Below are 24,930 nucleotides of genomic sequence, written 5' to 3' on the forward strand. Positions count from 1 at the left end.
TGTGGATGTTGCTGGATGGGAATTTCCATTAGTCTCAGCTAGCATAGCCATTAAGGGGTTGATGGAAAATGCAGCCTAATGGTTTTGAGCATTGTTGGATGAGAAGGCCCTCTGGGTTACCGTGGCTAATCTGGTCTTTGTAGACTGCAGCAAATTCTTCTCAGAGGACCTTAATGTGTGGGGTGGATTATATGGAAGGAGGCGCTCCCGCAAGTAGTCTGGCCCCAAGCCATGTAGGGCTTTAAAGGTTATAATCAACACCTTGTATCGTGCCCAGAAACTGATTGGCAGCCAATGAAGAGATTTCAGTACAGGTGTTATGTGGTCGGTTCTAGGTGTACCTGCGACCAATCTGGCTGCCATATTTTGTACCAATTGAAGTTTCCAAACTTGGTATGAGAGTAGCCCTATGCAGAGTGCATTGCAGAAGTCAAGTTGAGAGGTCGAAAACCCCATGATAGGGTTCAGCTTAGAGTAGTCATAAGTCAGAAATGACTTGGAAGCATGCAACAGCAACATCTGGAGGTCTACATCTTCCCCCATCCCTGCCGCAAGCCATCCCTTGAATCTGCCACAAAAACTGAACCGGTTATTCTTTTTGTAGTACAAGCAGCAGAAAGAGTAACTTTCCTATTCTTTATCCACAGATTCCTTCATACACAGCTTGAAAATATTCATATATATATATATATATATTCTAAAAGGCAAACATTGATTTTGCCATTTTATGTAAGGGACACTATTTAATTATGCCATTGTATTTAATGGGACGTGAGCATCCATAGATTTTGTTATTCACGGAGGGTCCTGGAACCAAATATGATGGATATGGAATCATATGGAATCCTGGGATTTGTAGTCGTAAAACATCTTGAACCTTCTCTGCCAAAGGGTGCTGGTGCCTCACAAAACACAAAAGTACAAATCCCAGGATTCTGCAGGATGGAGGCATGGCAGTTAAAGTGGGGGTCAAACTGCATTATATCCACAGTGTAGATGCACCCTCAAGTCTCTTTATTTTCGGAATGTATGTTACTTTGGTTGTAAATTAGATTGTTCGTGTCCAAATTCAATTAAAATATTAGAGAGGGAAAAGCCTCAAATGTGTTATTCTTTCCCTGTAGAACATGCCCCAACCTGCTCAGTATTTTGTCTTCTCCTTTTCTTCACTGTCTCCAGCTCCAGCAATAATATATGCACTGTGAGTTCTCTAGATTTCTCATTATCCACTTCACAAAGTTAACCTGCCAAACCCGGAGGAGAAAGATGGTACAGTTTTGAGCTCCATGTTTTCTCTCTCTTTTATCTATGTTATTTGGGACATGAAGAGGCTTAGAAATCAAAAGAGCAATACAGCTTAAAACATTCAGAAGTGAGTATCATCGCTGTAATGGTGCTTGGCAGAGAAAGCCAATATTGGTTGTCTTCTCTGTTTATCTTACCAGATCTATTGCTCCCGATTTGGCTGGAGGAGGACCTGAAATAATTCAGGAAGATGATCTGTTTTATTTTCTCTCATAGCCATGTTGCCCAATTTCCAAATCCTTTGTTCTGAATATCTAGAAATTTGCAAAGTCCATCCTCACCCTCAATGAATTGAAATGGAATCCTTCACCATTTGCACTGATCAAAGTCAATAGAAAGGATGGCTCCTAGCTAGGAGAAGGATAGGGCTGCATCTGCATGGCAAAATAAATGCAGTTTGGCACTGTTTTGATTGCCACGGCTCCATGCTATGGAGTTCTGGGATGTGTAGTTCTGTGAGGAAGTCCAACTCCTCTCAGAGAGCTCTGGTGTCACAATAAACTACAAATCCCCAGACTCCATAGGATGGGGGCATGACAGTTAAAGTGGTGTCAAACTGCATTAATTCTGCAGTATGGCAGCAGCATGAAACATTGAAGGGAAACGGATGGAAAATTTGAGGAGGTGAAGGACAACCGAAAAAGGAAAATACCAGTCTTCCATAGCATGGAGCCATGGCAGTTAAAGCAGTGTTAAAGTGGTGTAATTCTGCAGTCCCTATTCTATTAGCCTGCTGTATAGAAGACGAGGAGCCTCTTAGGAAAAAGACGTTGCAACCCTAATTCAGCATTAACATAGTGCAATACACACTAACTCCAAGCCAGGGGTCCTTCCACACTATCTAATCATAGTGCTACGATTCCACTTTAACTGGCATAGCAATATCCTACTGGAGTCTAGGATGTGTAGTTTAGGCAGGAGTATTTTTTGGCTATTACATGTTATTTATATTGCTCACCTACCATTCTGCTTAACACCTGTTTGGGTGAGTGGCTGGATGAGGAGCTAATATGACAATAAGGACAGATGAGGACTCATAAATTTGCATAAATTTGGCATGTTCTAATTTATATACAGAGGGTCCAATTCAAAATTCATTAGGCATATACAAGACACCTTACCGTATTAGGAAAAATTGAAACCAGGAGTCCTTTCCCACTATATAATTATAGTGCTATGAAGTGTGAACCACATGCGGATCAACATCGATTCAAATTTCCCCTTTGGCCAGCTGGAACCGAATCATTTGTGAATGGGAACCACAAGTGGATTATTTTGGAGGGGAAACATGCGATCGGGGCAAACGCAGTGGGAACCACGCTCCACTGTTGAATCGATCGATCGATTTGGATCACACACTGATTTATATGTAAGTGGGAATGGGGTTATAGAATCACAGAGGAAGAGACCACAAGGGCCATCCAGTCCAATGCCCTGCCATGCAGGAACTCACAGCCAAAGCACCTCCGATAGATTCATAGGGTTTTCTTAGACAAGGAATACTCAGAAGTGGTTCTGCCAGTTCCTTCCTCTGCATTATAGCCTACAGCACCTGGTAGCCATTGATAGTCTCCCATCCAAGTACTAACCAAGGCTGACCTTGCTTAGTTTCCAAGATCAGACATGATCTGGTGCCTTTAGAGTATTTAGGCCACGATTTGCAGTTTAAGGAGGGGCATTTAGACATCTCAGCCAATGCACCACCAAACTACCATTGAAGGGAGTCCATTGAATGGAACCACCACAGTTAAAGTGGAATCATAGTGTTACAATTGTGCAGCGTGAAAGGGACACGGATTTGTTGGAGTGAAACACTCAAAAGTCCTCAAGGGGCACATCTGTCAGTTTTGGTTTCTTCTGCATTCAGTGAAGCAAAATAAAAACCTCTCGAGTACTTTCCATCCTCCCTATGAAGAATTCTGCATTTTTCCCCTCTTAAAAGAGAGAAGCCAGAATGAAATTCTTGCCCATCCCTAGCTTCAAATCCCTTTTTGCTCCTCTCAGTGTCAGCAAAATCTCCTCAAATGACTCATAAATCGTGGGAGAGACCACTCAAAGCGGAGATTGTCTGAGGCAGCCTTTCAGGGGGAAACTGACTACAATGTGTGACAAATAAAACAAGAAAAGCAGCTGCTGCCTTTCAGTCCTTATTCAGCTGCATTTGCTGTGCAGTAATTCAAATGATGCAAGGCATTTGAGAAAGAACGGACCAACCATCGTGGACCAGATTTTCAGAGCTTTGATACAGCTGCAGATCACTCTTCATTTAAAGTATCTACAATATTTATATCCCGCTTGATATAATGCAGTGTATTGTTGTTTGTGTGTACTTTCAAGTTGTTCCTGACTTATGGCGACCCCATGGTGAATCTATCACGGCATTTTCTTGGCAAGATTTGGTTTTCCCAATAAAGGTTTCACCTCTGCGTCTATGGTCCAAAACACACTGCAGAAATAATCCAGTTTGAGACTGCTTTAACTGCCCTGGCTCAATGCTAGCAAACTCTGGGAATTGTAGACATTTAGCCTTCTGTGTCAGAGACCTCTGGTGCCACAGTAAACTACAATTCTCAGGGCAGTTAAAGTGGTCTCAAACTGGATCATTTCTGCAGTGTGGTTTGGACACGTGTCTCAGTTTTCTGCATATGATGTAGGAAGAACGGTGATACCTCAAACCATATTACCAACACCTGGTCTATGAGAAAAGATTGTCGTTGTTGTTGTTATGTACCTCCCAAGTCATCTTTGACTTATAGCATCCCTATCAAAAGAGAATATGGTTTGTTTGCCTAAGAAAGAGAGAGAGCAGAGAGTTTTCATGCAGTAAATCCCTTTCTATCTAAGGAGAAAGAAAGAGAATGCAAAAATCTTCCAACAAAGCGCACAACAGCAGCAGCAACAACAACACTTGGCAATGCCAGAGTTCATTTTGTTACTATTCTCGCTTCTTATGCCTTATTCTCTTGGACCAAATGGCCCATTTTGTTTGATTACTCTGATACCTTGACATTATTTTGGAACGGATCTGAAACTTTCTCCTTTTCATCCCCAGACCAACCCAAACCTGTTGCTTCATTTGTAGTTTCGCACCTACACAGAGCTTAGAAACGTTACTTTGGGGGCTATAACTCCCAGAAACACCCAGTTTAGTGTTGTTGTTGTTGTTTTAAAAGGCAACTTCCCCACAATCTGCACTGATATCTCTTTCCCGCTGCTCAGAGATTGCACTAAATAACTTTTACAACACTTTATATACAATTACTGTCTTACGCCTTGATATGGTAATTGGATCTAAGACACGCTGTGTCCGGAGGAGGAGAGATAGTATATAATTCATGTCTGAAAATATTAGTTAATGAATGATATAATTGTATATCCTGCCAGACTTGTCTTGCTCCAAGCTGATATTTCCAAGCCAATTGGAATTAAGAAGGGAAAAAAAGTGGGGGAGAGATACTCCCTTTAATAAATCACTTGAATTCCCTTTACTCTGATCAATCCATTCTTTCCACATAATTGCTTTATTCTCAGTGCATTGTGATGGATTAGTCCAGGTAGGAGAAAATACACTGGGAAAATGGGTCAGTGTTTAAGCTTTAAGCCATTACTCACCGGCTGAAGCTAACAGCAAACAGAGCTTTGGGAAAGTTACCTTTAGGACCCAAACTCCTTAAATCACTGAGTCTGGGGGGATTGTGGGAATTCTAGTCAAAGAGTAGCTTTTGTAGCTACGGTAATACATTTTGAAGCACCTGGATTTCCCCACAATGTTGAGTTATTAATGCTGTATGTGAAGTCGAAGGCTTTCGTGGCCAGCATTCCTTGGAATAAACTCTTCTAGAACATGGCCGCATAGCCCGAAAAACCCACACAAAACTATTAATGCAATAGTTACCAGAGAATCCAATGAAAAGAAGAAAAAGTCTGAAAATGTTAGGAAAATGTGTATTTCATTCTGGGCTGCATCTGCACTGCAGAATCGATGCAGTTTGGCGGCACTTTGACTGCCATAGCTCAATGCTATGGAATGCTGAGAGTGATAATTTTGTGAGACATTGAGCCTTCCCTGTCAGAAAGCGCTGGGTCCACAAACTACAAATCCCTGGCTTCCATAGCATGGAGCCATAACAGTTGAAGTGGTGTCAAACTGCATTAATTCTGCAGTGTAGCAGCAACCTGAGACACAGAAGGGCAATGGATGGTCCCAACCTGAACTGGCTGTCAGTGAAGGAATTTATGGAGGGAAGAAACATTTGAATATTTAGGGAGATTAAAGACAACCCAGATGGCACTGTTTTGAATTAAAGCCAAAGAAAGAAGAGAACAAGAAGATAAACCCAGCAGTTTTGTTTTTGTTAGCTGCCTTCAAGTCAAGTTTGACTTATAGCAACCTCATAAATGAGAGGGCTCCAAGTTACCTTACCCATACAAGAGCCCTGCTCAGGACTTGCAAACTCAGGACCTTGATGGGGGTCTACCCCTCTGGAATGGGGTCTTCATCTTTTCCTACTACCTTCTACCTTTGTTTGTGTTGTTGCGCACCTTTGAGTCATTTCCAACAAACAGCGACCCTATCATGGGGTATTCTTGGCAAGTTTCTGCAGAGGGAGGTTGCCATTGCCATCCGCTGAGGCTGAGAAAGTGTGTCACACCCAGGGTCACCCACTAGGCTTCCATGGCAGAGCCGGGATTCGAACCCTGGCTTTCAGAGTCATAGTTCAACACTCAAATCTCTACACCAGTGATCCCTAAAATTTGGACATCCAGGTGTTTTGGACTTCAACTCCTAGAAGTCCCAGCCAGCTTGGCCAACAGTCAAGAATTCTGGGAGCTGAGATCCAAAACATCTGGAAGACCAAAGTTTGGGAATCACTGATCTCACACCATGCTGGCTTCCTTTACTTTACCAAGCATTATTGTCATTTCTAGTGAGTCCTGTCTTCTCATAATATAGTCATCTTGGCTTCTAGGGACAATTCAGGCTTGATTTGCTGTAGACTCCATTTATTGTACTATCCTCCTAACTCTTTGCCAATGCCACATCTCAAATGAGTTGGTTGTCTTCCTATCCATTTTCTTTCCTCTCTTCTTCCTTTACATTTCCTCCTCCTTCCTCTTCCTTTTCTGCCCGGTGCCCTTCCTCCATTGGCGCTGTGCCTTTAAGGAGCCCGTCGGCCGGCGCTGCCAGTCCAGGTGGGCCGTGCCCTTGGCAGTAGCTGGCTCCTATGGCAACCCAATCGGATCAGCTGCCTCCCTGAAACACCCTTGGCCCCCGAACCGAGGAAGGAGTTGGAGGAGGAGGCGGAGGGAGGCAGGGAGGGAGGCAGGGACCCTCCTGCTCCTGCCGAGGATGCTGCAGGTGCCTGGGCAGCCCCTCCGCTCCTGGGCCGCCCCGAGGCCGGGCACCTGAGGACACTCCTCGTCTCCCGGGAGGAGAGCCTGCTGCTTCTTCTCGGCGCCCCCGACCCCCCGCCTGCCCCCCGGGGAGCCTGGGCTGCCTCCTGGCCTCCCTTCTCCTCCTCCTCTTCCTCGGGATCGGAGGATGGCTGCTTCGCCCGGGGAGGCTCGGGCACAGGCTGGCATCACCGCGAGGAAGGCGCCGCCCAGAGCTGCGGGGGCTCCCCGGGGGGCTGCCAGGCGGCGCTGCTGAAGGAGCAAGGCAGAGGGGCAAGGCAGAGGCTCCCCAGCCCCTGGCTCTCCTTCTTTTCCCTGGGAGAGAAGGGAAGGGAGAGGCCAGGAGGGTCCCAGAAGGAGGAGGATGCCCAGCGGGAAGAGGAGGAGGAGGAGGAGGAAGAGGAAGGGCCCCGGAGGAGCCCCCTGAGAAGGAAAGAGGGCCACCCGCCCCACAGGCAGCAGCCCAGGTCGCCCCAGGGCCCTTGCCCCTCCTCCTCTCTTCCTCCTCTCTTCCTTCTCGCCTTCTCCTTCTTCCTCTTTTTCATTCCCTCTCTTCTTCCCCCTTCCTCTTCCAACTGCCCTTCCTCCTGTTCCTCCCCTCTTGCTTCCCGCTCTCCCTCCTCTCCTTCTCCCTCCGTCCTCCTTTTCTTCCTCCTCTCCTTCTCCCTCCTCCTTCCTCCCTCTTCCTCTCCCTCTTCCTCCTCCATGGAGCGCCTTCCTCCGTCGATGCGGAAGCGCCTCTACAGCCTCCCTCCGCAGACGGCGGGGCCCAGAGCCTCCAGCTCCATCCTGGACCCAGAGGACCAGGAGGATGGAGGAGGCCCCGAGGAGGCGCCGGAGACGGAGGCGGAGGCCCGGCGCCGGAGCATCAGGCTCAAGCCCTTGGCTTCAGCGACAGCGGCTCTGCCTGCTTCGGGGGCCGCTGGTGGGAGCGAGCCCCGGGCGTCTTGCAGCGGCAGCAGCGGCGGAGGCGATCCGGGCCCCAGGAGCAGCCCCAACGGAGACTGCCGGCGCTTCAAGGGGCGTCCCTCGCACGATCCGGCAGAAGAGCGGCGCCTGATCGGCAGCGGAGGGGAGGAAGGGGGCCCCCGGAGCCTGGAAGAGGAAGAGGAGGAGGAGGAAGAGCAGCCCCCGGGCCCTGCCTCCGCCTCCATCCGAGTGGATGCTGGGGCTGGCAGTGGCTCCGGGGAGCGGATCAGCCCCGAGGAGGAAGAGGAGGAGGAGAGGCTGGGCCAGGCGGGCTTCATGCAGCGGCAGTTCGGGGCCATGCTCCAGCCGGGGGTCAACAAGTTCTCCCTGAGGATGTTCGGGAGCCAGAAGGCTGTCGAGAGGGAGCAGCAGCGGGTTAAGTCCGCCGGCTTCTGGATCATCCATCCCTACAGCGACTTCAGGTCAGCCTCGCCCTTGGCCAGCAGGGGCTTCTTTCCCTGAGGCTGAGAGAGTGCCACTCGCCCAAGGACTCGCCCGCTGGGTCCAGTCGGGAGGCTGAGCTTGGTCCATTGCCATGGCCATCTTCTGAGGCGGAGAGTGGGCAACTCCCCCAAGGTTTCATCACAGGGGTTTACTTGGCATAGTATGGTTCACAAAAGCCTTGCCACTTGCCATGGCCATACTCTGAGGCTGAGATGGTGTGCCAAGTCTAAAGTCACCCTTTGGGTCTCATCAGAAGGTTTTCTTGGCATAGAGGTTGAGTTTTGCCATTGCCATGGCCACCTTCTGAGCCTGAGAGAGTGGGACTTGCCCAAAGTCACCCACTGGGTTTCATCAGGTGGTTTTCTTGGCATAGATTGCTTCAGGGGAGCTTTGCCCATTTCCATGGCCATCCTCTTGAGGCTGAGAGAGTGTGACATGTCCAAAGTCACCCATTGGGCTTCATCAGGAGGTTTCCTTGGCATACATTGGTTCAGAGGAGCTTTGCCCATTGCCAGGGTCATCTTCTGAGGCTGAAAGCGTGGGACTTGCCCAAAGTCACCCAATGGCTTTCATCACAGGCTTTCATCGGTTCAGAAGAGCTTTGGCAATTGCTATGCCATTTTATTACCCATGTTATTTCTTTATTAATTTATTTGGCATTACCATTCCCAGCATCTGCTAAACAGCCTAGCCAGGGCTTGGGACAGGTGACTAATTAGGACTACAGCTCCCAGGATCCTCCAGGTAGATAGCCTCCACTTAAAGAAAACTAGAAAAGGTGGTGTGTAAAGTTGATGGTTTCCAGAGATGGGTTTTTTTGCGGGGGGGGGGGGGAGATTTATTTTGGACTACATTGTCCACAATCCCCCCACCAGCATGGCTAGTTGCATGGCTGGAGGGTGGTCCTGGGAGTTGTACTTCCCTCAAGTCACTTTCCCTCAAGCTCTGGAGAGCCTCAGAACTAGCTTTCTAGCACTGTGAGATTAGGGCTGCATCCACACTGGAGAAGTAACCCAGTCTGGCACCGCTTTAACTGCCCTGGCTCAAGGCTATGGAATTCTGGGAGTTGGAGTTTGTTGTGGGGTCCAGACCAGAGCTGGAAGACCAAAGTTTGGGAACACACCTGATGCACCAACTGCAAGAGGCTGGAGAGAATCATGGCTTCTGCAGCCCAGTTGTCTGCAATGGGACTCAGACATTACATTGTAAGTCCCTGACATTCCTAGTAAGGCTTCCTTAGAAGATTGCAATCCAGAGCTTATTCCCCTAAACCCCCCTTTTGCAGGAACCTCCTGAAACTCAAGGGGGCTTTATATGTGGGATATGACTATATGCATGCTTAGGATTGCAGCTGTAGGGTTCATAGATGGAGATTTATCCTCTCCTCTTCTGACCCAGTCATCTTACATCCAAGACTGGAGGGCTGTTCTTTCCCCACCTTTGTTACCAATTTTATTTCTTTTTAGACTTCAACAATAGCAAACCATTGTGAAGCCGAAGGTTGTCATGGCCAGCCTCCATAGGGTTTTGTGGGTTTTTCTGGCTATGTGGCCATGCTCTGGAAGAGTTTATTCCCAGCATCTGTGGCTGGCATCTTCCTCTATCTATCTATCTATCTATCTATCTATCTATCTATCTCTTTCCATCTGTTGTTATTGTTGTGTGCCTTCATTTCGTTTCCAACTTATGGTGACCCTAAGGAGAACCTGTAGGAGGATTTTCTTGGCAAGCGTCTTCAGAGGGAGTTTGCCATTGCCATCCTTTGAGGCTGAGAGTCTGTGACTGGCCCAAGGTCACCCAGTGGGTTCACATGGCTGAGCCAGGATTTAAACTCTGGTCTCCCAGGGTCCTAGTCCAATGCTCAAATCATGACACCATGCTGGCCATCTTTCCATATGCAATGCCTATTGATAGTTGCTTTATTTGGCAGATATCTGAATAACTGCTGTGTCCAAAATCCAATTGACTAGTCAGAGGTCCATCTTCAACATTCGGTTCTTGAGACTACATTGGAAATGGGTGCCAAGGGGCTACAAAAATGTCCATCTTTATTTCTCCTGGCATCACAGAGGAAACCACTTGTTCCTTTTTCTACAAGTGCACCTGACCATAATCGGTTAAGCTATCTATGGAAGGAAAGTCCTTGGGCATTTCCCCAAGTTCTTGGAACTTGGAAGAGAAGAGGGCCTATCATTCTTCCTACTGTTGCATAGCTGTTCGTTTTGCTGTATCTTTAGCTTAAAGCAGTTGTGTTTGTATATATCTATTACTGTGTTCCTTCAAGTTGATTCTTACCTATGATACTCTATCCAAGAGCTTTCTGGGCAAGACTGATTCAGTAGAGTTTTGCTGTTGCTTTCCTTTAAGGCTGAGAGAGTGTGGCCTGCCCAGGATCACTAAATGGGCTTCTGTGGCTGAGTGGGGATTTGAACCCTGGTTTCCCAGTGTCCTAATCCAAAACTCAGAACAATAAATGACACTGATTCCATTGTTTTGTGCCTTCAAGTTAAATCTGACTTATGGTGACCCAAAATTTATTTAGAGGTTTGACATTGCTTTCCTCTGAGAGACTGTGACTGACTCAGGGTCACCCAGCAGGTTTCGGTGGTTGAACAGACATTTGAACCCAGAGTCTTAGTCTGACACTCAAACCACAGCACTGTGCTGCCACTCTCTCTCTCTCTCTGTGTGTGTGTGTGTGTGTGTGTGTGTGTGTGTGTGTGTATATATATATATATATATATATATATATATATATATATCAATAGTAACTTTTCTAATCAGTGTGGTGTAGTGGTTTGAGCACTGGACTACAACTTTGGAGTCTGTGGTTCAGTTCCCCTTTTGGCCATGAAACCCTCTGGGTGACCTTGGGCAAGTCACACTCTCTCAGCTTCAGAAGAAGGCAGTGGCCAACCTCCTCTGAACTAATCTTATCAAGAAAACTACATGGTAGGGTCACCTTAGGGTCACCATAAGTCAAAATTGACTTGAAGGCACAACAACAACAACAACAGTTGAGCCATTTTAAACCAAGAATGAGCCAAACAAGACCCAGCAGCTGTAAACATCTCTCAAAAGATGTTTCTGTGGCCCTTGACACCCGGAGAATCCCCAAATGCTGGTCAAAAAAGAGGATGAACTGCTGTTCCCAGAAGCCTCCAAGTGCAACAAATTCTTTGTTTGAAAAGGTTGCAGGCCCCCCTGTACCATTTAACATCATAACATACTCATTTTTGAGAATCAGAAGATGACTTCAAGTCACTTTGGGTAGCCTGTTTAATTTTTGGTAGTCCATGTGGTGCCCGGGAGGAGCCCCAGGTATTAAAAGTGGCCCTTGGAACTGTCAAATGGCTAGTCTGCATTGGAAATGTGATTAAAAAAATACTACATTGATTAGAATATTCCTCATAGCAGTCGATTTGAATATGATCCAGCCATCCACAATTCGTAGGAGTTTGGGCCTTTGGGGATAAGGGAAATGAAAAACTGCTGAAACTCCAGAGAAAAAGGTGAGGTGGTTTTTACCGGCATGTGCAGGAGTATCTGCAAGGATGTTTGCATTATTGAACATGTGGATTTTGGGTAGCTGCGCATATAAGGCAGCTGATGCAAATTTTCACATCAATGCGAATGTTCAAAAATCTGCAGCAATTCACATAATACTCTTATGGGCAGATTAGCCTCCAGTTGTCCACCATTGTTTCAGACTCTAGATGTGATGATCTTAGAGCAGTGGTCCCCAAATGGTTCTCTTTAAGGCATTTTGGACTTCACCTTCCAGAATCCCAGACCATTGGCCAACATGGCTTCTGGGAGCTGAAGTCCAAAACCTCTTAAAGGGCACAAGTTAAGGGGATCCCCTTCTTTGGAAGGTGCTGTGCATTTTTTGCAACACAACTCAGACCTGTCTTGTCAAAAGTCAGTTTCATTCAGTTCAATGGGGCTTCCATCCAAGCAGAGGATTGCAGCCTTACCACGAAAGGGTTTTAAACCAGCTTTATTTCTGCTTATTCCAGAAGAACCAGGGGCCCTCTAGATCTTTTTGATTTCCGCTCAAGCAAAGCCCAGGCAACTATAGTAAGGGATTGTGGGTGTTTTAATCCAAAACATTTGGTAGGATCAGTGGCACTCCACTCCTATTCTGGAAAACAGGACTCTCACAAGTCCTATTCTCTAGTGTCATTACTGAGATTTCCATCCCTGGAATCTGTTTTTTAACAGCTGTTTTGAAAAAGAGGGTTTAATTCAGGCTTTGTTTATTCCCAGGAAAGCTTTCTTAATTCTATCAAAAGGGAAGGTGGGGCCCTGATAAAAGAAATTAGCTTTAATTTAATTCATTGGAGTAACCTGGCCCCAGAGACTGGGTTGTGCGGACAAACATGGTGAATTCACAGGCAGCTGGCAAATACTCTCCTGTAGGTGTGTGTATGTGTGTGGTGGTTTTTTTAATATGGAAAATGTTGCAGTCAATAAGAAATGACTGAGAAGCAGGCTTTGTCGTGTTGATTTTAATTACGATCGGCTTACACAGTAACTTTGCAGGAAAAGAAAGAAGAAAGGCATCCGGGGCTTTTAAATTTTAATTGAAGGGAGAGGTTATGTGAAAGACATTTATAAAATCAGGCCCAATATGGGGACATGTGACTTCATCAGAGTTTGGGAGACTGACTTTTGTGGACTATAGCTCCCAGACTTGCCCACTTGCCATGACCCTAGGTGGAGGATTCTGGGAGTTGTAGTCCAGAAGAGTTCAAAGAAGTAGCTATGTTAGTTTCTTGCAGTACAAAAAGGGGGAAGGGATGGAGGGAGGAATGCAATAGCACCTTTAAGAGTAATTGGTTTTTATTTTAGCATGAGCTTTTGTGGGTATTATATTTATATTTATATAGTTGTGGATATGGGACATGATTCGCACCTTTCTGGATCCTATTACATTCTGTCCCACTCCCACAACTGTATAAATATGCTTGATAATTTGAAGCTTTAATATCATTTGTACTGTATGGAAGAAGTGGGTTTATAGCCATTCCTTATATAATAGGGAGCAGTAGTGGTTTGAATGCTGGGCTATGACTCTGGAGACCAGGGTTCGAATTCCCACTCAGCCGTGGAAACCCACTGGGTGACGTTGGGGAATTTACACTCTCTCAGCTTCGGAGAACAAATGAACAAATCGGACCAAGAAAACCCCATGATAGGGTTGTAAGTTATCTTAAAGCACACAACAATTAAATGAACAGAAGAAGTAGTTCTTCTTGTTGTCCATCGGGTTTGGGGATTCAGGGTTCTGTCTTATAGACTTCCCCCAATGCACCAAAACACACAATAGAATTGCACTCTGCAAATTATTAATAATGATGCACATGCTTAGACGCATGCTGCAGTTACATTGCCTAGAAGATAAAGCAAATGCTTTCCAGAGAAGGGAGAAGTTTGGAGGGTAGGAATTAATGCTGCCTGCTGGTTGAGTTGGCACACACCAAGGAAAGGCTATGAGATCTTCCTTCCATTTAAACTCATGAAGTCAACTGCCCTGACTCTTGAATATGCACTTGGTTGAGCATGTGAGTCTTGTAATGTAAAAAGTTCAAAAACAGGGGGGGGGGGGAGGAAAGGAAAAAAAACCCCACATCTTAGGATTTATCCACATTGCAGAAGTAAAGCCTGCAACACCACCCTAACTGTCATGGCTCCATTCTGTGGAATCCTGGGATTTGTAGTTTGGTTATGTATTCAGCCTGGTCTGTCTGGTGCCTCACCAAGCTAAAGATCCCAGGATTTTGTAGGACAAGGCGCTTAAATTGGTGTCAAACTGCTTTATTTCTGCAGTGTGGATACACTCCTTGTTTAAAAGATCTCACAAAGGGTCCCTCCGGGGAGAAAGGCAGGATATAAATGAAATAAATAAATAAATAAAAGTACAACTTGACTCAAAAGATATTCAGTTTGGAAGCAATCTGGTGCTAGTCTACTCAGTGGTGAGTATCTGCATTCAGTGGGGGTTGCTCCCAAGCAGCTCATCCAGATTTTGAGCATAAAATTGCTTCTTGCATGTTTGGGGGCCAATGAGACTAGGCTTTGAAAAAGTTTCTTTTTTAGAACCATGGCTCCCAGAATCCTCCAACCATTTTTTTGTTCATGTTTTAATTACTCTATGTAAATGATTTTCAGAGTTTGGTTTTCCGGATGTTTTGGACTTCAATTCCCAGAAGTGTCAGACAGCATGATCAACAGCAGGCATTCTGGGGACTAAGGTCCCAAACATTTGGAGGTCCAGAGTTTGACCAGCATTGCTCTTGATATGTCTTCTCTGCTGGCCTGAACCCAACTGGTTGTATCCATTAGAGTAGACTCATAAAATCAATGGGGATTTTATAAATAAGCACGTCTATAAATTCCATTCATTCAAATGTTCAACTGTACTTTGGAATAGCAATGGGATTTGGCTGAATTTCTGGATTTTGTTTTTTAATTAAGTGCAATGCTCACATCTTTGTTTCCTTCTCTTTTTTTCCCATTTGGCTCTAATTCTCAAACTTTTGGTAGTAAGGAGCTATGGCACTGAAGTTCCTTCCTTTGTTAATAAGTGGCTCTCTTGAATGCTTATGTGCAACTTTGGCAGAATGGGCTTCTTCCTAATGTTCAGTGACCGTCTAACTCAGACACAACATCCTCACACACCAATGGCACATATATGTTTCTACCTGGCTTCCATTCCACCAAATACATCTGAAAGTAGACTGAAGTCTACGAAAGCTCATGCTGCCAACTTCTTCCTTTCAGTTAGTCTCAAAGGTGCTACAAGATCTCTCTATGTACTGATTCTACAGACTAACATGGCTATATCTTTGAATTCTACAGCTGTTGGGTTAGACACATCATGTCAGAGGGGCAGTGAATGTCTTTGGATTTTGAAATTTAAAGGAGCTGTGCAAAATGCTGAACCCTATCCCCCAAGTAGGTTCAGTGGCTTGAATAGCTCCTTTAAAATTCAAGAGTGCTGGTTATCACCCATGGAGCCCTGGGCTACTTTGGTCCAGGTGGCAAACCAGAGTCCATAATTTGAACCTGCCCCTGTTTTCAGATCCTTTGGAGAGGCTCTTGTCTCTGTCCCACCAGCTTAAAGGTTCATCTGATGGGAAGCTGGGTGAGGGCCTTCTCAGTGTGGTATAGCGGTTTGACCATTGAACTATATATTCTACTCAATCATTAAAAGTAGAGGAGCCCTTTCCAGTTTTCACTCTGGCTATCTTAGGCTGCTTCTGCATTGCATAAATAACTCAGTGTGATGCTGCTTTAACTGCCCTTGCTCAATGCTATACAATTCTGGGAATTGTAGCTTTGTCAGACATTTAGCTTCCTCTGTTAGAGAGCTCTGGTGCCACAACAAACTACAAATCCCATGATTCCATAGCAGTGGGCCATGGTACTTAAAGTGGTGTCAGACTGGACTATTTCTGCGATGAGGATGCAGTCTTAGATTCCTGCAGATCACCAGGTTCCAGTTTCCTGAGGGCTGGAAGCTTGATCTTTCCTTTAACCACTGTACCATACCGCTGAGATGTTTAAAGGGGAGCACTATAGAGAGATTGACAAAATGAGAAGTGGCATGGCAGAAGTGGATTTTCTTCTGGTTTTCTCCCCGCTCCTTGTAAGACTAGAACTCCAGGCCATTGAAAGCAGTCTACTGTCAGTTGATTAAATCAAAACACAATTTAGGTTTTGTTGGGGTTTTTAATATATATTTTTACATAATGTGTAATTAATTCATGGAACTCATTGTTGCAGGCTGTGATTATGGCCACTGGCTCTGATGAGTTTAAAGGGGGATTAGTCAAATTCACAGGGGATATTAGTCATCCGCAGTTATTATTAGTCACGATGGCTGAGCAAATCATGCATCCTTCAGCATTTGGAAAAGTTCCTTTGTGTGTGTGCTTTAATGTCCAGAATTCCCTGATGGATTCTGGGAGTTGTTGTCCAAACAAAGTAACTGTTCCAAGCTCTGATGCAGAGGCAAGGTACTTCATAATAACCAGTGCTGGGTTGTAAACTGGGCAAATAGGTATTGCCATTTCTTCTCGCTTTTTTGTTTATGGGATTCCCAAGGCATCATTTTAGCTACAATGTGAAATGGGAAACCAGAGTAGTAAGGCCCTGGTCCAGAACACACTGCAGAAATAATCCAGTTTGAGACCACGTTAACTGCCCCGGCTCAATGCTAGAGGATTCTGAGAAAGTGTGACTTGCCTAAGGTCACCCAATGGATGTATCTGACTGAGCTGGGATTCTAATCCTGGTCTCTAGAGTCGTTCTTTGAGGCTCAAACCATTGCACCATAGAAGCTCCCTGGAAACCTCCAAGGGTCAAAACAATTTATTTTGCAAAATTGTTACACACACACACACACACACAGTGTGTGTGTGTATAGTTTGTGGAATGGCCTGCCGGATGAGATCCATCAAATTACCAACTTTGGCGCGTTAGAGACGGCCCAGAAGGGGCAGTCTCACGCCGCTGCTGGTTGCTGCGTCCGGGAACCGCAGCATCCAAACTGCGCGGTTCCTGTATGCAGCAAAGAAGGAGCGCGAAAATCGCACTCCTTCCTGGGCCCCGGAAGAGACGCCGCGAGGTGCTAGCCGTGCACTCGTGGCGTCACTTCCGCCGCGTGACGTGCAGACGCAGAGGGTCTGCTATGTCAAAATGGCGGCGCCCACCTGTATGCGGCGCCGCCATTTTGACATAGTCATTAAGCGCGAGGGACAAGGTGCGTCAGGAAGCGCTGCCCCTCACGCATATGACGGCGCAATTGGGCCTGTCTGTAACGCACCTTTGACAGTTTTTAAAAAGCTGTCAAGACGGATCTTTTCCAGCAGGCCTTCCCTGAATAAGTACTTGGCCATAAAATAATTACTCCCACATACTAGGCATCATCCTACTATTCTACCCATCATTTATGTAATAATATTAATGGTTTATTTTAATGCAGTTTTAATGTACTTGTTTAATTCCTTTTTAAGGAGGGGATATTGTAATACATAGTATTGTATGTAGAATGTTTCTATGCTGTAAGCCGCTTTGATTGTTTTATTATGAAAAGCGGGGTATAAATAAAAGTTTTATTATTATATATATTATATATACATACATACATACACACCTTTAGGGATCCAGGAATGCCCCAAAACATGGAGAGAATGTGCCCATTTTCCCTAGAAGGCACTTGAGGATGAGAAAAATATTTTGTTTTTGTTTTTTGGTGAGATGAAAATGGGATAAAACTTCCCATCAGTTTTTGCCAGCATCTTGGGCAGCGCCTTTAAAATTCAAAGTAAAACCTGCTACAGACTCATTGGTCCTGCTGTCATGGGAGCTCCAAGGCACCACTGGTGAAAGGCAGAACCCATGGCTTAGTTTTATATCACCAGTGTCATAGCACAGAAGACACCAATGGCATGCACTTCGGATGAACTCTCTTCCCCATCTCTTGTCTGTCAGAGCAGGAGAAGATTAATGGCGCCAACCAGACAATGGAGCTGGAGGAAGGATGGTAGGACAGGGATTAGAGCTGGCCCGGCACCTTGCAAAGTGGCCTTCCATCACAGTGACTTGTGACCTTGCCTGTAAACCAAGCCAGAAGCAGAAATGGCTTGGGGGTTCCTTATCATGGTCTAACAGATAACATGAAGGTAAGGTGGCAAATGAGTAGATGCAGTTATTCTTTCTCTGTGTCTTGCATTCTAACTGCAAGCAAGCCAGAAAATAAATACTCAAACCGGCAAGGACTTATTCAGACTCACATAGGACAAAATCCTTAGAACCCCTCAACTGCAAAGCAATGATTTTCCAGTGAAAAATGATGAATTGGTGGAGAGTCACTTGTTAAATTAGGTCTCTCTCTCACACACACATTATTCAGTGTTTAAAATACCAATGTTTCAAATGTGAAAGTGCACTTTTAACCATTCCTGATTTCATTTTGTGGGCTTTTGTTGTTGCTGCTGCTTATCGAGGCAGTCCTTCGAAGGTCCCTGAGGCAGAAAATTGACCCCAGAACTCGGAGGTTTGTCACTTTTCTTTCCTTCTCCAAATCTGTTTTCTTAGGGACATTTCCAAAAAGCTCTGGTGCCACAACCAACTACCATTCCCAGAATTCCACAGCATTGAGCTGGGGAAGTTAAAGTGGTGTGAAACTGGTCAGTTTTTAACTTGTTTGTTTGTTTTGTTTTTTGTTTTTTAAATATTGCATTGGATTTAATACTTTTTTAAGGAGGGGAGGGTACCAGGGATTTTATATGTTCTGTAATTTTTTGTTAGCCGCCCCAATTGTTCTCAGAGGGGCGGGATACAAATACATTTTATTATTATTATTATTATTATTATTATTGTTGTTGTTATTCCTGGAGTGCAGATGCAGCCATTGTTATAGCTGGATTTGTTTTCACTTCCTTTCCCCTGCCTTTCTGAACTACAGTCTGATTTGGGACTTTGTAAAGCTAACTCCATTTCATTTGCCATCCAGAAATAAACTGAATTTGTGTAGGCAGTTCTTGAGAACGCCATAGCTTAATTGAGCAAGAAAATCCCAAGGCGTCTCTTTAAATCAACAGTCACTAGTTAGTTTCCTTAGGCATCTATGCTCATGGGAGAAGTGTAGCTACTTTTGGTAAAATATACTCCTCAGCTATAATCACTTTGATTTTTAAAAACGATCTCTATTTTTTTCAAAATCTCACCATTAAAAAAATTCTCTGTTTTGAGTTAGAACCTAATCATCTCATTGATTCAGGCTTGCTTTCAAACTTTAAAGCATTCTCTCTTTTGTGTTGCATGTACAGTTTACACATAGTTGAGGGCCAGCATGGTGTGGTGGTTTGAGCGTTGGACTAGGACTCTGGAGCCCAGGCTTCAAATCCTTGCTTGGTCCTAGAAACTCCTGGGTGTCTTTGGGCAAGTCACACTCCCTTAGACTAAGGAGAATACTACACATGGCGTTTAAACAGAGATTTGATCCAGAAAAAAAGTGGCTTTGGTGATACCTATTGCATGATGTTGCCTCTTGACCTGTCGCTGCTACAAGCCAGGTTAGGGTCTTCCTTTTCACTGATGGGGGAAAACCCATCAATGAGCTCACAATCACACTACACTCATCCCTCCACATTTGCGGATTTGACTTTTGCGGATTTGATTATTCACAGATTTCGTTAATATGTTCTTTCTAGGATTATCTAGGTTCTCCAGCACAACTCTATGGATAACTTTATCCAAAAGTTGCACTGAAGGATCTAGAGATTCCTGGAGAGAACATTCCGCTAGGCATTTGTAGCTCTGCCAGTGTAATTCTGTGATCAATGTCTGGCAGATGTTGATCACAGAGTTGCACTGGAAGACCTAGAGATTCCTCAAGAGAAGTTCTCTCAGGTAAAAACATAGTGTTTTTGTTATTTGCAGTTTTTCCACATCCACGGGGATCCTGCAGCCCTAACCCCAGCAAATGTGGAGGGATCAGTGTAGTTTCTAGATGCAAAACATCACTGCCAGGGCAGTTGTGTTATTGCAATCGTGGTATCAGTTTCCTCTCCTTCCAACTGTCTCATTTCCCTCTTGCTATTCCCAAGCCCTTAAATCGCAATAGCAGAGTTCTAGAATTGGGTGAAAAGGGGAAAACAAAAATTAAAAAATTAAAAACAGAAGGTATACAGGGTAAGGCATAGGGCAAGGATTCAGAGTTAAGGGGGGAGTCAGGAAGAGAGTGAAATGGCAGCAGTTGTGTGATTGCGAAGACACACAAGGATGTGGTGGATACAAACACGTATAATTCTGTTTTCATTGACAAGTGTGACTGTGGCAAGAACGAATCTCATGTGGTAAAGCCCTAAGAGGAAGGTGATAATGGCAAACCTCTGAGTAAATCTTGCCAAGAAAACCCTAGGATGGAGTTGCCATAAATCAGACACATGACAAAAGCAAAAGAATGCACTCAGTTTCCTGATAGTAGGTCCTATTGAATTTGATTAAGTTATTTTAAAAAGCTGTTGTAGACCTTTTTTTATATATATAAAAAAGTAACTCAACACAGTAGTTCTTTAAAATTAATGTTTTCAAAAAAAATGTCTTTGTGAGGATGGAGATGGTCAAAAATGGCCAGGCTTCCTTTCCCAGCTTGCCTATGAAGCTCACTGGGTGGCCTTGTCCAAGTCACATGCTTTAAGCCTCAGGGCAAGGCAATGGCAAACATTCTCTGAACAAGCCTTGCCAGTGATAGGGTCATCTTAGGAAATGACTTGAAGGCACACTACAGTAACCAAGTATCCCGAGACTTCTCCAGTTGATTTTCTTTCTCCCTAAAATTACAGCTCTTTTCCAAAAACTTTATTCTTGCACATCAAGCGAGCATCTGAAGTTTTTCATCGCAAATCTGTGCCCTCTTTTTCTCCTTTTCCCCCCTGTAAAGGTAAAGGTCGTCCCTTGACATGAATGTCTAGTTGTAACCGACTGTAGGGGTGGTGCTAATCTCCGTTTCTAAGTTGAAGAGCAAGCATTGTCTGAGGACTGCTCTGGTGGTCATGCGGCCAGCATGACTACACCAAACACTGTTACCATCCCACTGAGAAGTGGTACCTATCTATCTACTTGCATCTGCATGCTTTCGAACTGCTAGGTTGGCAGAAGCTGGGACTAGTGACAGGAGCTCCCCCCATCATGGGGCACTTGGGCCTTGAACTGCCAACCTTCCGATCATCGGAACTGGCACCTTAACCACTAAGCCACTGCATCCCCTTTCCCCCTTTAAGGGATACTTTTCTTTTGGCTGTTTTCACAAGGCTCCAGTCTTCCACCTCCCTTTGCTCGTAGGCAATGTGTGAAGTAGATGTGCAACACTTCTGGGTCCCTTCTCTCCTTCTTTTGTCCCTAACTTGGGCACTACTAAGTACTGGAAAAGGCCATTTGAAGGACAGCATAGGTTTTGCTCTCATTAGCAATCTCTGTGGGGTCACTTGTGTGGCCGCTGAGCCTGAGTGTCACTCCTGCCAGCAGTTTGATTGAGCCCTTGACACAAGCTGCAGAGGTGCCAGCCTCTTCACCAAGGACCCTGCACTGATTCTCATCTGTGCTTGTCACTCTCCATTCCAGCCACCACTGCTGTACCCTTCGCCTTGTTTCGGATCACCCTTCGGCTCTCCTGATTCACCAGCTGAACAGAAGAAATTATTAGGCAAATGAGATCAATGAGAAATGGATTAGGGGAGAATGGATGTGCATCTTCTTGGCCCAGGGACTAGAATATGCAACACCCCAGTGTCAAAGCAGATCTGTTTTAAGCTAAACAATGTTAGCCATTTGGATTCCGCTCTGCTTTTCTCATCTCCCCTTCTCTCTCTTGTGAATTTTCTTCCTCTGTTCCTGAATCTAGCTTGTAACAGAAGGGGCTTAGAAGCATTATTATAGGGTGTCCCCCCCCCCTGCTTTGTGGGGTGAGAGGTTGGGGAGGTGCTTTTCTGCCTTGAGTACTAGAATAACACAACCAATATTTTTGTTATTGTATACTGTTAAGTCAACTTTGACTTGTGCCAACCTAAGAGACCTTCCAAGAGGCCCAGGTCAAGATCCACTCTGGTTGGTCTTTGCAAACTCTGGGCCATGGCTTCCTAGATTGAATCAGTCTAAGCACCTTAAACTCAGTGCTCAGTGTGTCTATTTGTCTTCAGGTTACCTGTCAACTTAAGACAACTCCATGGATTTCATAGGGTTTTCTTAGACAAGGAATATGCAGAGGTGGTTTAGCCAGGTCCTTCCTCCAAAATATAGCCTACAGCACCTGGGATTGGTTGACGTCTCCCATCCAAGTACTAACCGAAGCTAACTCTGGTTAACTTCCAGGATCAAATGGGATCTGGTGCCTTTAGAGTAATTAAGCCCTCTCACTTATTTGTGTGCACATGCCTTCACGTTACCTGTTGGCTTATGATGGCCCTATGGATTTCATAGGGTTTTCTTAGGCAAGGAATACACACGAATACTTGGTCATATCTTGGTATTTTTGGTCCTCTTTCTTTGCTTTTGCCAGAGTGTGCAACAATATGACCCCAACATAAAATATGGCCCTCAATGGGATTTGTTTCTGATTAGACATGTACAGAATTGCATTTCAGGTTAGCAGTCTTCTACACACTTATGTGGGAGAGCACTCGATTGAAACATAGAAGTCGAAGGCTTTCATGACCGGCATCCATAGTTTTTTTGTGGGTTTTTCGGGCTATGTGGCTATGTTCTAGCAGAGTTTATTCCTGACGTTTCGCCAGCCACAGATGCTAGAACATGGCCACATATCCCGAAAAACCCACAAAAAAACTATGGAAAGGTTGGTTTCATATTGAGTTTGCCCTTGAGCCAACATTAAATCATAATATCATCAGCCAATCTGAGGAAACAGAGGTCATCTTGCAGGAAGCACTGTTGTTTTACAAATCAGGTGCTGGCCACTGGAAGGGCAAATGGGAATTTTTATTTACAGATCTTGATGTGGAGCGGAGTCTGTTGACCCTGTGCTTAACAAATATGTTAGAGTGAAAGCCATGTCTTTTCCAGAATGAAGATGAGTTCATAGGGATTGGATATTTGCTTCCATTTTCCTGTGAAGTTGAGAATAATGATCTTAAAAGCAATTCCAGACCTCAGGCACCGTTGATTTATGGGATTGGGGGTTGCAGACTTAAGCACATTTCTGGGAGGTAAGCCCCATTGAACTTAACAGGATTTTCTTCTGGGCAAACATCACTGTGTCATCCTTTTTTAATGCAGTACAGTAGAGTCACTTTTTGCAGGAACGAAAGAGTGAATCCCTTAGCTGTCTTGATAGCTCTCATCCTTATGCAGAGCTCAGAAAGCCCACCTCTTTGGACTGGAACTTCCAGAATCCCCATGCTGATGGGGATTCTGGGATTTGTGTTTCCCCCAAAAGTAATTTTTAAAACCTTTATCCCTGCTATTCCACAAATGTTGGCATGTTGCTGAGAACTCGTTTTTCCTTAAGATTTATGTGGATCTGTATCGATAGTTACATGGATGAATCATTTATTATTTGGAGGGAAGTATTGATTTGGTTCAATGGGCTTAATGGCAAAGAGCAGACCAAGCCATGACAGATTTACTTTTGCGGTGGAGCAGAGGATGCTGGAAGTATGAACCTGTCATTGCTTTTATAGCCAAGAAAGAAATCCTTTGAAAATGTACTGTCTGCTGTGCAGATGAGCTGGACAGAGAACTGCTGAAATATATATGAAGGACCCATAGTATGAATGATGGGTTCATAATGAACACTGATGTCCTCCCAGCTACCTGCACAGTGTTTACACTAATGCTGACAACAATCCCTTGGGCAGTAAAACATGCATCTTCATAAAGTAAAACAGTATTCCCCCTCATGCTGGTAGAAATGCTGTAATAGTCTTCTCAGCCAGACTTACAAAGCCCCAGTAGTGAATTGTTTTTTCCAATGCTGCCTGATGGTTGTCATGTCAGTGGAGCAGTGGATCTGCTCTAGGTCCTATTCTGAACTTTAAAAGAGCTATCCAAATTCAGAATCTATTATGGAAGTGGTTCTTGAAGGCTCTGATCCCTTCTCCTCCTCTTCCCAAACATTTTCATGTGTAAAACCAACACGTGTTGAGCTAAGTATTGAACTTACATAAATAGAACTTCTAATTTGAACCTTGTTATTTCCTTATAAAATGATGATGTTGTTTTGTGCTTTCAAGTCATTTCTGACTTACGGCCACCCTAAGGGTTTTCTTGGCACGTTTCATCAGAGAGGGTTTGCCATTGCCTTTCCCTGTGGCTGAGAGAGTGTGATTTGCCCAAGGTCACCCAGTAGGTTTCCATGGCCAAGCTGGTTGACTTTGGAGAAACTTTGCAAGAGGAGTTCAGCCGGGGAGGCCGGATTTATTTATTTCTTTTTCTGCTCAGGTCTGCTACCATGTCCTTGGCAGAACAAGCCAGTAGAACTTCAAAAGCTTGCATCATGTATTTTGCGACTTTGGTTGCCTGATTAAAGGTATCGTTGCTTTGAGAATTTTTGGATGTTATTGTACTTTGCTTATATGCCCCAAGATGGCTACCTCAAATATGTTTCTTGGAAGGAGTTAGACCAGGTTCTCCCAGGTCATAAGAAGCAGATTTGAACAGATCAAGCTTGCCCATTTATTTTTCTGCATATAGGCATGGCAAAGATCATGATCTTAGTCAAATTGCAATGTGAGGCATTGGAGATGCCTAAGTCACATGAGACCTGCGTTGTGTGTAGAAAATAAGACAACATATATTGCAGATCTGCAATTTGGAGGTAGTTTCCCCCCCCCCCCATAGGGGTGACACCATGAGTTGCCTTACTAGGTGACAAAAATCCTAGTGATGCCACTGGCTGTTTAAAAAAACACATCCAAGGCTCAGAGATGTCCAACATCTGTCTAGAGGTCTTCTGAAGGTGATGCACAACAAGAAGATAAAACCTTTGTTCCCCTTTTATCCCTGTTGCAATGTCTATTCTAAAGGCAAGCAATATTTATTATTATTATTGTCATTATTATTCCGCTTAATCTCTAGGAATCCAAGCGGATTACATCAGTAAAACAAGATACAGTTAAAAGAGAATACATTAAAAATCCCAAGATTTTTGAGCCTTCTATTTAGTTCAGGATATTTCCCCCCTGTATCTTCCTGGGTCCTGTTCTCTTGAGAAACGCTTAAAATATCCAGGCTGGTTCTAGGACAGTTTACAAGAGTTTCAGAAAGATACCTGTATTTCTGACCAAAACA

General features: G+C 44.6%; 1 protein-coding gene across 1 annotated transcript in view; it reads left to right on the forward strand.

The window, feature by feature from the left end:
- Positions 1–7,636: 7,636 nt before the first annotated feature.
- The window catches only part of HCN4 (hyperpolarization activated cyclic nucleotide gated potassium channel 4), a 120,472-nt gene continuing 103,178 nt past the window's right edge, over positions 7,637–24,930 (forward strand). Inside the window, exon 1 of the mRNA XM_089538686.1 lies at positions 7,637–8,090. Within this exon, the coding sequence (XP_089394812.1) occupies positions 7,945–8,090 (146 nt within the window). The 5' untranslated portion in view covers positions 7,637–7,944. The remainder of the gene's footprint in view (positions 8,091–24,930) is intronic.

This window comes from Sceloporus occidentalis, unplaced genomic scaffold (genome assembly GCF_023333645.1).
Source record: "Sceloporus occidentalis isolate IW3139 unplaced genomic scaffold, rSceOcc1.0.p SCAF_9, whole genome shotgun sequence".
Taxonomy (NCBI): domain Eukaryota; kingdom Metazoa; phylum Chordata; class Lepidosauria; order Squamata; family Phrynosomatidae; genus Sceloporus; species Sceloporus occidentalis.